At 24.6% G+C, this 13096-nt stretch overlaps 5 protein-coding genes across 5 annotated transcripts; 2 read left to right on the top strand and 3 right to left on the bottom strand.

Annotated features, from left to right (window-relative positions):
• Positions 1-65: 65 nt before the first annotated feature.
• On the bottom strand, positions 66-1286 carry PCHAS_1208600 (protein phosphatase PPM10, putative; the record flags this gene model as incomplete). The annotated part of the gene is made up of 1 exon (XM_740147.2): positions 66-1286. The coding sequence occupies one exon, from the start codon at positions 1284-1286 to the stop codon at positions 66-68; it is 1221 nt and encodes a 406-aa protein (XP_745240.2).
• Positions 1287-3120: 1834 nt separating this feature from the next.
• PCHAS_1208500 (metalloprotease, putative) lies at positions 3121-4539 on the top strand (the record flags this gene model as incomplete). Its single annotated transcript, XM_016798813.1, has 3 exons — positions 3121-3234; positions 3397-3501; positions 3700-4539. 3 exons carry the CDS (start codon positions 3121-3123, stop codon positions 4537-4539), a joined length of 1059 nt encoding a protein of 352 aa, XP_016654181.1.
• Positions 4540-4985: 446 nt separating this feature from the next.
• PCHAS_1208400 (zinc finger protein, putative) lies at positions 4986-5990 on the bottom strand (the record flags this gene model as incomplete). Its single annotated transcript, XM_736726.1, has 1 exon — positions 4986-5990. The coding sequence occupies one exon, from the start codon at positions 5988-5990 to the stop codon at positions 4986-4988; it is 1005 nt and encodes a 334-aa protein (XP_741819.1).
• Positions 5991-7525: 1535 nt separating this feature from the next.
• PCHAS_1208300 (conserved Plasmodium protein, unknown function) lies at positions 7526-9292 on the top strand (the record flags this gene model as incomplete). Its single annotated transcript, XM_731909.2, has 1 exon — positions 7526-9292. One exon carries the CDS (start codon positions 7526-7528, stop codon positions 9290-9292), a length of 1767 nt encoding a protein of 588 aa, XP_737002.2.
• Positions 9293-9799: 507 nt separating this feature from the next.
• Positions 9800-12286, bottom strand: PCHAS_1208200 (ribonuclease, putative; the record flags this gene model as incomplete). Its single annotated transcript, XM_733100.2, has 1 exon — positions 9800-12286. The coding sequence occupies one exon, from the start codon at positions 12284-12286 to the stop codon at positions 9800-9802; it is 2487 nt and encodes an 828-aa protein (XP_738193.2).
• Between the last annotated feature and the right edge of the window lie 810 nt (positions 12287-13096).

Genomic DNA, 13096 nt, shown 5'->3' with positions numbered 1-13096 from the left:
ATATTATTTGAATTATTTCCATTTTTTTATATGCCCATGTTCATATGGTTTTTTTAAAGAATGATTTAATTAATACGAGCGCATGCCACAGAAATATCGTCCTTAACTCCAAGGCACTTTTCATTGATAAAACCTATAGACCCAGAGGTATAGCTCGTGTTTCTCAATTCCTCTATTGCATAAATATAAGTAGATCTAGCTATTGCCTTTGATAACATACTAAAATCAATGCTTGATGCTATAGCTAATATTTGATCATCATCCAAAGTACCCCATATGATGTTACTTCCAGAAATAATAATATCATCTTTTTCTACCGGTACTACTTCATTCATCACATCACTAGTGTCTATATTTTTATTAGTTCCTATAGTATGGAAAGTACCATAACTATTTTTTGGATCTTGCCCTTTATGTACAATTTTTCCATCTCGTATAATTCTATATTGTTGATTTCCAATTATACTTGCAGATATTGTGTTATCGTCATTCATAACTATTGCACACAAACTTATTTCTCCCTTATAATAACTATTTTCATATGCATATTCTATAGCGTCTTTTGATTTAATTTCTTTATTCCTACTTACAAAATTTTTAAAAAGGGTTAAAAAATGACGGACATAATCTCTTGAAACTACTGGGTGGTTATCTGAAAATCCTCCACGAGCAAGAACCATATAATTTTCCCCTTTTATACAATGTCCATTAGTTTTGTCTGCATCAGGAAATTTTCTAATTGTACAATTAATGGAATAAGGTTGGGAATCTGGAGTAGGTTCAATTTTATTTTTATCCATTTGGTAAGATACAATATGGGGTACAAGTGTAGGAATAGGAGAACCACGTTTTTTATGTTTCTTTTTTTTATAAAAGCTACCTAGAATATTGCGTATACATGAGGTAAAACCGGCATTTGATGATACAATGGATATATTATCATCTTCTGTAGTTGAGGCTGTATCATAATCACGGATATATTTATGGGAACCTCTTTTGCCAGAAGCATGTACGTATTGTTTAGTATCAGCCAAAACTCTACCTAAATGTTCTAATTCATATTTTTCTTTCGTATTTGTCAACACTTGGTTTTTGATTTCATTTGAATAGACGCTTAAATTATTCCAACGTGCACCGTATTCATTTCCCTTTGTCCAATTATGATATGAATTAATTTTGTCTATAAAATTATAAGAAAGCTCCTTCACATTATTTATGTAAATTAGGGAAAAACTCGAAACTGTGGCCGTGTAAAATATTAATTTAGGAAGTATGGATTTTGCCATTTTCGAAATATATGGAATACAAATGCCTTTCTAATAGTTTTCTTTCAAACGTATTATTTTAAATAAATAAATATAGATGTATTTATGTATTCATTCAAATATACATATAAGTGCAAACAAATATGCAACCGACATAGTTTTGTTATATTATGTTCTCTTTATTTATACTGAAACAATTAAGGTAAATTACAACTGTAAAAAATCGCCATATTAAATCACCGAATCTTAATCAAAGTAATTAAATAATAATTAAAAATAAAATATTAAAAACAAACACTAAAAACAAACACTAAAAACAAACACTAAAAACCAATTGAATGGTAAAAATATCTATATATTTATAAAAATAAATAATAATATATATACGTTGCAACCAAAAAAAAGGAATATTGGTAAAAATCAAATTAATTTTGTTCTATTTTTTTTTACAATAAATAAATTATAATTTGTCCTAAATAATTATATATTACTAAACAAAATTATTTCCATTTTTTTTTTTAATAAATTAACTATAATTATATTGTGGCAAATATATAGAATACAATTTTAGAACAAATATGTTGCGGTTTAGTGCATAGTTGTAAAAATTTTATTAATAAGATATTTATGATTATTTTCACCTATTTTATATGGTATTAATTTTTTAATTTTTTATATGATTAATTTATTTGTTAATTACATATTTTTTGTGTCAAAATTTTGTATATTATTGGTTTTATATAATACAACGAACAAAATGAAGACCGAATTTTACTACACCTAAAGAGCATAATCATATGCTGCATATATAATTATTTAGTACTAAATTATATTAGGTTATAATATTATCTATTTTTATAAAAGATTTAAGGAACATAATAACATTGGTTATTGTATTATGGTGGTGTAACATAAAACATTGAAACCTTTTAAAACCTCATTCATGATATTAAAAATTTGTCATTTATTTTTATTATTATAATTACGATTACATTGTTTTTACTAATATATATATAGAAAAGGGTTTTTGAGTATATTATCGTTAATATTAATATTTTCATTTTATATTTTTGATAAATTTGATGTACAAAAAAATATAGCATATGATAATATTGTCATTATTTTTATACGTAAAATTTATACTTCAAAATTTTTATAAAACAGTGAAATAACAATTTCGGGGAAAGAACAAAGGGAATACATGTATACAAAATAATATTGAAATAATTTTTCTATAATTTTTAAATAATATTAATCCTAATTTTATTCAATTTTTCAAAATATTTGCTTTATATAAACTTTTTGAAACATTTGTAAAAGAAAATAAATAAATATATATATTTATTTACATATATATATTTACCTTCATTTTCTAAGTTATAGTTAATATACTATTGGGGGAAAATATTTACATTTTTGTGATTAGAAATTCTTTTGATGATATAAAAAAAATTAATAGACATGTTTCTTGATAGGATTAGTAAATAAAATGTTATAAAGAGCTAGCATATACGTAAATTCAGCATCCACTTTAAAATTAACGGCATTAAGCTACATATGCGTTTTGGTTCTACAAAAGCTTTTGATTTATGTAAAACTGGTACGTATATATTTGTTTATATATGTGTGGATGGATAAATAAAGTGACACGATGCCTGTGTTTCTTAAATTAATCAATAAAATGGCGTGACCACAGAAACGAATGAATAAAATATATATGTTTATTCGTTCACACATATGATAAAAATTTAATATTTTCGAGATTCATAAGTGATATATTGATATATTTATGTATGTATTGGGAATGAAAAACTAAGGCAAACGATAAGCAGGTTTGTGTAATTTATTTATCAACATGAGTGTTAAAAATTTGGATGATATAAGATATAAAATTCACAGAGTTCAAGCTTTAAATGACAATGATGAAAAAGCTAAGGCGATATTAAATAAGGCTGCTGAAAAGGTGCAGGTAAATCTCTGAAACATAGAGGAAATATTATTGATAAAACAATCGTAGCACATTCTATTTTTTTTATAAATGATTTATTATACAATCAACATGTTGAAAGTTGATTTTATAAAAACCATGTTAAATACCATAAATTAATTTGTGTTTATATTTCTTTTTTAGCCAATTATGAAAAAAAGACGTTTTTTGGTTGGATTACTTTCCGAATTTTTACCAAAAAATCCAAACTTGCTAGGTCTCAACATTATAGGGAAATCTGAAATTAAGGTATTATAAATTATTCTATTTTGTTACTCCGTAATTGGATATATATATTTATGGAAATATTATTGTATTTGTAAATTACTAAAAAACTGTTAATCGTATACATTGTTCATCCTCTATTTGGAGATAGTATGTTGGTTGCATGCTCATATGTAATTACGGCAGTTATGAAATTTCGGTTTCACTTTTATATGCCCACAGATAAGACTTCGAAAAAAACCAGGGGGAGAAATATTTCACTTTAATGATATAATGGGAACATTATTGCATGAATTAGTGCATTTAGTACATCGACGGCACGATAAAAAATTTTACGCATTATTGGATAAGTTAGTTTTTGAATATAATGAATTGTATATATATAACAATATAAATAATAGTTATGGGGATAATAAAAATAAGAGTTTAGCTAACAATATCGATGAAAATAGTGATAGTTATAAAAATAATGCTAGCAGTAAAAATAATTTAATAATATTAATTGATGATGATTTCAAAATTAACAATCATAAGAAAAGTTCTCTTTGTTATTCTCAACCCAAACATATGGCTGCACAAGCAGCAGAAAGAAGATTAATAAACAATTTTATAAATAATGATGGGGAAATAATAAATATATCTCTTGAAAGTTGTTTAACAGAAAAACAACGTGAAAACTTAATAAAAAGGAAAAAAGAATATGATGATAAAACATGTTTAGTAAATAATGACGTAATTATAATTGATTCAATGAGTACTATTCCGAAAAATAACAAAAGGAAAAAATTAACGGAGTTGGAAAATAGCAATTACAAGAAAAATAATGGAGATAACAACTTTTGCAATAATAATGATTGTTTAGAAATTATTAGTTCAAATCAACCAAACACGAAAAATAAAAAGACATTAAAATCATGTTCAAAAAATTTAGATATAACAACCCCAGAATGCATATCAATTATTAGTGATAATATTACACATATTAAATCACAAAAAAATATTGTAGAATATATATTAGATGATAACACGAATACTGATATCAATTCTACAAGTAGGCAATGACCATATTTAAAAAAAGTTATATTTTCCATCGAATAAAAATAAAAGAAAAGGAAGCAATGTGTATTGCATATCCATGCGTATATGCATATCCAAGTAATTATTGTTTTAATATTTTTTTGTATCCAATTTAATTATTTTTTTAAGTTATTTAATTTTGTATTAACTTTCTTTAATCTTTTAATATTTTGTTCATAAAATGTGCCAAGTTATGGTTAGTTCAAATTAAAAAAAATATATGCAAATTATATGCATAAATATGGCTAACAAAAGTACCCACAATGTGTGTATTTTTGTGTAAGGATTAAAATGAAAACAGAAAAAAGGTAAAAAAAAAATTTATTTGCTGATACTATATAGGGCCCTTAAAATTGGGATATTCTGTTCATATAGAATTTATACAAATTTTGCATTTGCATTATAACATTATATTCGATATGTATACTAGTTTATTCATTTTCTTCATCATCTTCGTTAGTATTATCATTATTCGAGGCATTGTTTGGGGATTCTTTGGAAGGATTTGTATCTTCTGCTTTATCGTCATTTGCTTGGTCAGGAATATTTCCGGATGAATTATTTCCTGCATTTTGAGCTAAATGGGGTGGAACTGGTGGCATTCCTGGGGCAGATGGAGGTAATATTGGTGGTCCACTTGGTGGAGCTGACGGAGGTAAAGGTGGTGGAGAAATATTTTGAGGCATAAATGTCGAATCCATTGATGGAAAGGCATTAGGTGGTAATTTTGGAAGAAATGGTAAGGTAGGGAAATTGATATTTGGAGGATATTTTTGTGAAGTGTTCATATTTTGTGATGATAAATTTCCAGGATACCCTATAGGATGTTGTGATGGCATTTGTGTATGCATATTTGGATACATATTAGAACCAATTGGTGGGGGTTGAATTATAGGGGCATTACTATTAGAGCCAGGTGGGTACATAGGCATATATGGCATGTTTTTTTTTAAATCAAAATTATTATTTAACATCATATTATTAGTAGGTGGAATATGTGGTGAATTAAAACCTGGAAAATAAAAATTTCCCATTTGTGCTTGTTGTAAAAATTGTTCCATTGTTGGTGCCATAGTAACCTGTGCCCAATTTACTCTTTGTTGTCGTTTAATATTTTTATCACCTAATTTTTGTTTTAATTTATTTAGATTTTCTTCAATTATTTCAGCTGGCACTCCTTCCATACCTCTTATAACAATTTCAGGATCGTTTCTTTTTGGCAAAGAATTAGGTACCGTTTTTAAATTTGTTTTATGAACCTGCATCATATGAACAACTAGACCACTGGCTACATCTAATTTTCTATTACATTGCGAACATTTAAAATGTTTCGCTTTTTGATGCTGAATAAGAACTTTTTCATCATCAAATTCTCTATCACAGTAATAACAAAATGGCTTCAATTCTATATTTATCTTTCGCTTTTTTCTTCCCATTTTTCCTAATTCGAAAATCACTTATATTTATACAAACATTATACTGTGTATGGGTAATGTGATGATTCCATGATAGGGAAACGTGCTTATGGCCATAGACTAAGGCACATACCCAATGTATATATTTATTTAATCATTTAATTATTTAGTTTTTATTTATTTGATCGCTCTATCATTTGCCTTTTCCATAAACATAAACCATATCAAAAGTAGAATATTCTTTCCCCTCTTTATACTAAAAATATATTTTAAAAGGAGAAAATAAAAATATATCAAAAAGTATATACATATAATATATACGTATAACTTTATATATATATAAGATATACCTTTTAAGGAATAATATCCTTTAAAAAAAAAAAAAAAATGTTGAATCGTTTTATATCGTATATCATTTTTTTTTATGTTGGTAACGGGAAAAAAATCAAAAAAATATAATGCCCACGATTCGTTCAAAAATTTCCCTGGGGCACCTTATATACTTAACAAAAATTACGTTATATTTTTTTATGAACATAAGTTTGTTTATATTATCATATATAATTTTTTTTAACAATTTAAGTGAGAATAGTTAAATAAATAAAATAATTTGATAAATAATATTATAATTTATGAAAAGGACATATAACATATTTTATATGTAATATGTAAGGTATAGGAATAAATGTTTTCAGAAAAAATTATGTATATATAGGCATATTTATGCATGTGTGATTGTATATATTTTTATTTATATTACTACTATTATTATCAAACTGAAAAAAATAATATTCTTATATCTATTTATTTTATTTGCAATATTTAATGTTTACTAGTGTTGAATAGTGGAGGACCACATTTACGTCATTCTTTGAGCCTCTCTATTTACAACTGTGCTTTATTTTGCTTCACTATTTTGTGCGTTCTTTATTAAAAATGTGTAAATTAGCAATTTGTTTATATGCATAAAACTCTATATTTTTGTAACCCATCATTCGATTTAAAATGGGTAACAGTATTTCCAACTTATTACTGTAAAATCGTATGTAGTAGCTTAAGACTCTCTCAATTTGCACCAGATTTATAACCATATTCCAAGTTTAAGCAATACATATATACATATACTTTAGATTGCGACACTCTTCTTTTATTCAAGTTATATGAACGAATCGTAGTTAACATATTCGTAACGATAAATGATGAGAAGGGAAGAAATATAAAGCAGAAAGCAATTTAATCATTAATATTTTTTTCAAATTTTGTTATTTTTTTGTATTAACTTTCCAATTGTAGTATATATATAGCATAATTCATTTGATTTATTTGTACTAGCATTGATTTTAATATTGGAAGTGATAGCCAATAATGTTGATAACAGACTATAGAAATAATGTGAATATAACAAAAGGACGTAAATAAAGAAAAAAAAAATACAAGAGAGGAATAAAAATGATCATAAAATATAGTTGTAAATAATTTGAAGGGTTGGTTTTGTTGTGTTTTACATTAACCAAATCCTTTTTTTAACATTTCTGTGAATTATAGTGGCGTAAAAAATGAGGGTAATTTTATTCAGGAAATTGGGAATAGCTAGGAGAATGTTTGGAACAATTCAAAATATACTGAATGAGCCTTTTAATATTTATACTAACAATCATATAGTAACATCAACACATTTTTCGAAAGAAGTATATGTAATGAATGATAAACTTTTATACTATATTAAAGATTATTTTAAATTAAATTATTGTCTAAATATTGTAAATAATAATCATAATAAAACAAGAATAGGATGTTTATTCCCTCCTTGTTATTCTCAACTCATTTTTAAATTTTGTATTTTATTAAATAATTTTGATTATGTATCAATACCTACACCAATATATAAATCAAAACAAATAAAACAAAGATATTCTTTTTATATAGCTGAAAATAATATTGATTTAATTTTGTGCCATCCTTTTTATAAACATTATATTGAAGAAATAGCTTATAATTTGCAATTACCATATTTAATATGCTACGATAAGCCAGATATAATAACACCCCATGAGTATTTAGAAGATTTGCAAGAAGGAAAGGAAAACTTTGCTCATAATTTATTTCATAACTTGGAAAAATCGAATGATTTGATAAAAGAATGGACAACAAATATAGAGGGGAATGAAAATGCAATGCCAAATAGTGATAAAAATTTTGAACAATCTTCGAATTTAAAAAGTGAAATAAAAACAGAAAAAGACAAAAATGATAACTATCTACACATGCAATTATCTAAAGAAAATGAATGTGATAAAAGCATAAAATTCAAATTATCTGATATATTAGAACAAGGGAAATGTATCAGAAATGCTATAGAATTTAATGAAGGGAATAAAAATGTATTAATATGTTTGCCTGCTAATAATATCCAATATTTTGACATCCTATTTAGTATGCTAAATATGAATGCAACAATAATATATCCAGAGATATGTAAAAATAAACTATTAAAAAATAACTATATGGAATGGTTTAAAAATAATATGAAAAGTAATAAAGATAATAATTTTTCAATTCATGATTTAATGATAAAAAATGATTTTACAAATAGTGATTTTGATTTTATTGATGGTCCAACTTTATTTGAAGAAATACAAAACAATGAACAAAAAATAAATATAATAATATGTAATAATTATTTACTTCGCGATTTTATAACTTTTTTTGAAAACTCACAAATAAATAATATAACAAAACGAGAATTTATACAAAAAAAAGCAAGCCATATAAATACGATTATAATAAATGGTAACGAAATAATGCCTGGAATTAATAAAAAATATATAGACAAAATAAAAGATGTTTTTATAAATGCAAAGATCTATCAAAGATATATAATACAAGAAATAGGTACAGTTTGCATATTAGATTATGATCAATTAGATAATGAAAATATACATTATGATAGAAAACTGGCTGGTTATATATTACCAAATATATCTATAAAAATAGATAAAGAAACAAATTTAATGAAAATTAAATCAGATAATATATTTAGTGAATATTATAACAACAACAAAATTACTGAGAATTCATTTGATCAAGATGGTTTTTTTAAAACAAAATATTTAGCTTCAATCAATGAAGGAAATTCTTTATTAAAAATAGAAGGTATTCATAACAGTTTGGAAAATTTGCCTGATGAATATTATTTATACTACAAACAGAGGAGAGATAAAATGGAAAAACATCCTCCTGGTTATTTGAAGAGAGTTAAACTCCAAGGTAAAATATGGGGAAACTTTCATGCTAATAAGAAGAATTGGAAGCGAAAATTTTGATGATAAGCATAAAAAGTATCATCATATTTTTTATAAAAACAATTTAGTGAAGAATAATTTATTTTATCGCACTATGACCCTTTATTGGGGTACTAAAATTCTTTTATAGGTTGCAAAAAATGCACAAGAAATTTCTAAAATTATGTTTTTTTCACACGCATAGGCATGTGTGTATGCCCTTATCCTAAAAATACAATTTTTTTTTTCCAAATTTTTCCTTATAAATGCATTCTCTTTTGTATGCAAATTAGTATATGTATTTTTATGTTAAACTTTTTATTTTAAAATATAATTAATTTTGTTTTTTTAACCAACATGGATGCATCCATATTGATGCAAAAAAAAATAAAAACAAACAAAAAAAAGTAAATAAAATAGAACAATAATAACAATAGAGATGACAATTTTTGACGATCTCTTGATAATTTTTTCCTCATTAAGGTTTGTTATATGATTTTCGCTATATAATTTCAGTTTCACGTATATGTGAATGCTGTTTTAGTGTCTCTATAACTTGATTGATAAACTTTGAAGTATATCTTTAACTTGGTCTCTAAGTTTTTCATCTTTTGTGAAAACTTCTATATCATATTTTGTGTAACATGTTATGGTCGAATTTATTGATTTGATGAATATTCTCCAAATATAGTTTGGTTCTGAAATACCTGATTTATCATAATGTTTAGTATCTTGATCATATTCTATTTTGTCAGAATTTATGATGTCGTTCAAATTATGTGATTCATCTATTTTTAAATCATTTAAACTGTATCCATTTTGCACTAAAAGATTTGTAAATTCTTTTTGATCAATGGCTCCAAACATTAGTGGAATTTGAGAATCCTTTGATTTGGAGTTATTTGAATTTAGGCTATCTATTTTGTCGTCTTCTTGAGTATATGAAATGTCCATGGTATTATTTATCATTTTTCCATCGATTTCTGAATGTTCTCTAAGTTTTTGGATATCCTCTTCTTTTATGTAATCACCAAAAAGGGTTGATGTATATGCACATTGGGTCTGAGTACCATAAAAATTATTTTCTATCATTGTTAAAACATTTTCTAGATTTTTTTCGCCATCGGATGTGAAGCATATTGGTTGCATTTTCTTTTTTAAACGTAAAAAATTGTTATAAATAATCTTTTTTTTTTCTAAAGAATGAATAAATATGATATTATTTTTTAAAAGCAATGCTATCTCAGTATTGTATACATTTTCAATGGAATTTTCGGGAATTTTAGGATTGCTACTTCCATCATTACTGTTATTGGCTTGAGCTTTCAAAAATGTTTTTTCCAATCTATGAGATAATAAATAGACACATTTTTTATTTTTGTTTGTACTAATAATATGAAGGATATTCATTTCGTTTAAATCCCAATAAAGGGGGCAATAGTAAACATTAATATTTTTTTCATAAATTTTGTATGGGTATAATACAGAAATAGGATCATAATAAGGGTCAAGTAAAATAATAGAATTATTTTGATCCATTCCCCATTTTTCTAATAATATATTAGCTTCAGAAAATCTAAGGGTACTATCTTGAATAAAACAAACACATGGATATCTAAAACTTTTTGAAATATCATTTATTGAATTTTCAACAATTAATCGGTTATTTTTTATCATAATATCTATAGAAAAAGGACCTTGAGGGTTTGATATTTGGCTACATTTTTTTTTCTTTGATTCTTCAACCCATTCAGCACATAAATCTGCTTGATGTATAATATTATTTATATTTGGCATAACACTAAAAATTAATACTTGTTCATCTTTTGTTAAATATTTACTTATTATTACACCTATGAGTTCTACTAATTCGAGAAAGTAAAGGTAGCACAAATCAACAGGTATTAAAACGCAACCTTTTTTTTTTATGGTTTTTAAAACTATCGAACATATTTTATTTATGCTATCTTTATATGTTTTTTCAAAGCAAAAATTTATTTTGTTTGATATTTTATCATTAATATTTTCTTTCGTTTCTTGACAGTTGTTAAAGTCATTATAAATTTGTTTACTATTGTTCGACTCATTATTTTTTGCTGATTGATTTGATTCATTTGGCTGTGAATTTAATGTTGCATTTTGGGGATCGAAATTATTTTTTGTCTCTGTTTCATTTTTACTCCCCTTTTCTTTTGGGGTAACCAAATATTTTTTATCACTATCTAGATATGATGTAAAAAGGACAAAATCTGCAATTGGTAAACAAGATGAATCAAATAAAGATGGATATCGCTTAATGTTATATGAACTTTTATTTATAATAAATATAGTTGTGTAATCAAATTCGATAAAAAAATTCGAACTTCCTAACGAATATCCACTACTATACAATGATATACTTATTGTTTCATCATTTTGTTTAAAACTTATTTTTTCTTTATAAGATAATAAATGTAAAGAATTTTTTAATTTTATTTTCATATCAAAATATTCTTTTTTATTAAAATTTTTTTCATTTAAATCGTGTTCAGATTTTGCATAATCAATAGCAGGATCATTATTGAAAATGTCGAATATTGTAGTATGTCCATCTTCAAAAGGCATATAATTTTCTTTTTCTTGTAAATTTTTCACAGCATTTATAGAAAAGGTATATGTTGGTTTTGTGCAAATTATTTGGGTATCAGTTAGATCAAAATATCGGCACAAAATTGGTAATCCAATCATACATTCACTACACGAAATTAAAATGATATGAATTTTTATAGGGAGAACACTTATATCTAATAGTAGTTTATTAGATGTAGAATATGATTCTAAATTTGTTATATTTATATTTTTCTTTTCATTATCAATTTTTTCTTTTTTTTTCTTTTCTTTATTATTTGATGATGCTGTTCTTTTTCTTTTGAAATTTAATATCTCTTCAGGATTTAAGGGAACGTCACATAGAATATTAAAAGATCCCAGTTTTATCAAATGACTACTTACATGTTCATTATCAAAAAGTTTTGTCACTTCAAAGGAATCACACATTTTTATGGATATCTCTCTTTAGTAGTTATACTTTTAATTTTATATCATTCGAGTTATACTCACCAAAATCTACGATTCATGATATGCATGAATCTATATATGGATGTTGTATTCCCTTTGTTTTTTATCCACATTAGTGGCTTTTAAAATTTATAGTTTTTATGTAGCTTTATTATCTATGCTTACTTATGTACATACGAGAAATGCTGCATTATAACCAAGCTATCAATTTATTATTTTAATTTTATATTATCTTTATTATTAAAACAAATAAATATATAGATATAGGGGTCACTTTGCATATATCTATATTATTTACCATCAATATGGTTCCCTATTTGATTATATTTGTAGCTTTTGCATAAATTGATACATCAACAGTATTTTTAAGAAAAAAAACACAAAAAAATATAATGATAATAATAAATACAAAGGAAATGAATGACAAAAAAATATATATACCCTTCCAATTTTCTTTATATATGAAACGTATAAAAATTATATACATATTCGGTAAAGCACTGGATTATCAGTTCTACAAAAAAAAAATGAAAAAAAAATTCATCGAAATAAGTATAATGATTTTTTTTTAAATTGAAAAAATTAATTTTAAACACAACACTCTTCAAACTGTTATAAAAAAATGTAATATCCATAAATACCCGTTGTTCATATATTTATTCTTGATAATTTTTACAATTTTCGGAAAATAAAAATAAAAGACCATTATTATGGGGAAAGGATGATTGTTTAAAAATAGAATTAGTGACGTTTACTAAAAAAGCATATCTTTAAGATTAAAAAGGTTAG

This window comes from Plasmodium chabaudi, assembly GCF_900002335.3.
Source record: "Plasmodium chabaudi chabaudi strain AS genome assembly, chromosome: 12".
Lineage (NCBI taxonomy): Eukaryota > Apicomplexa > Aconoidasida > Haemosporida > Plasmodiidae > Plasmodium > Plasmodium chabaudi.
This window is presented reverse-complemented; position numbering and strand designations above follow the sequence as displayed.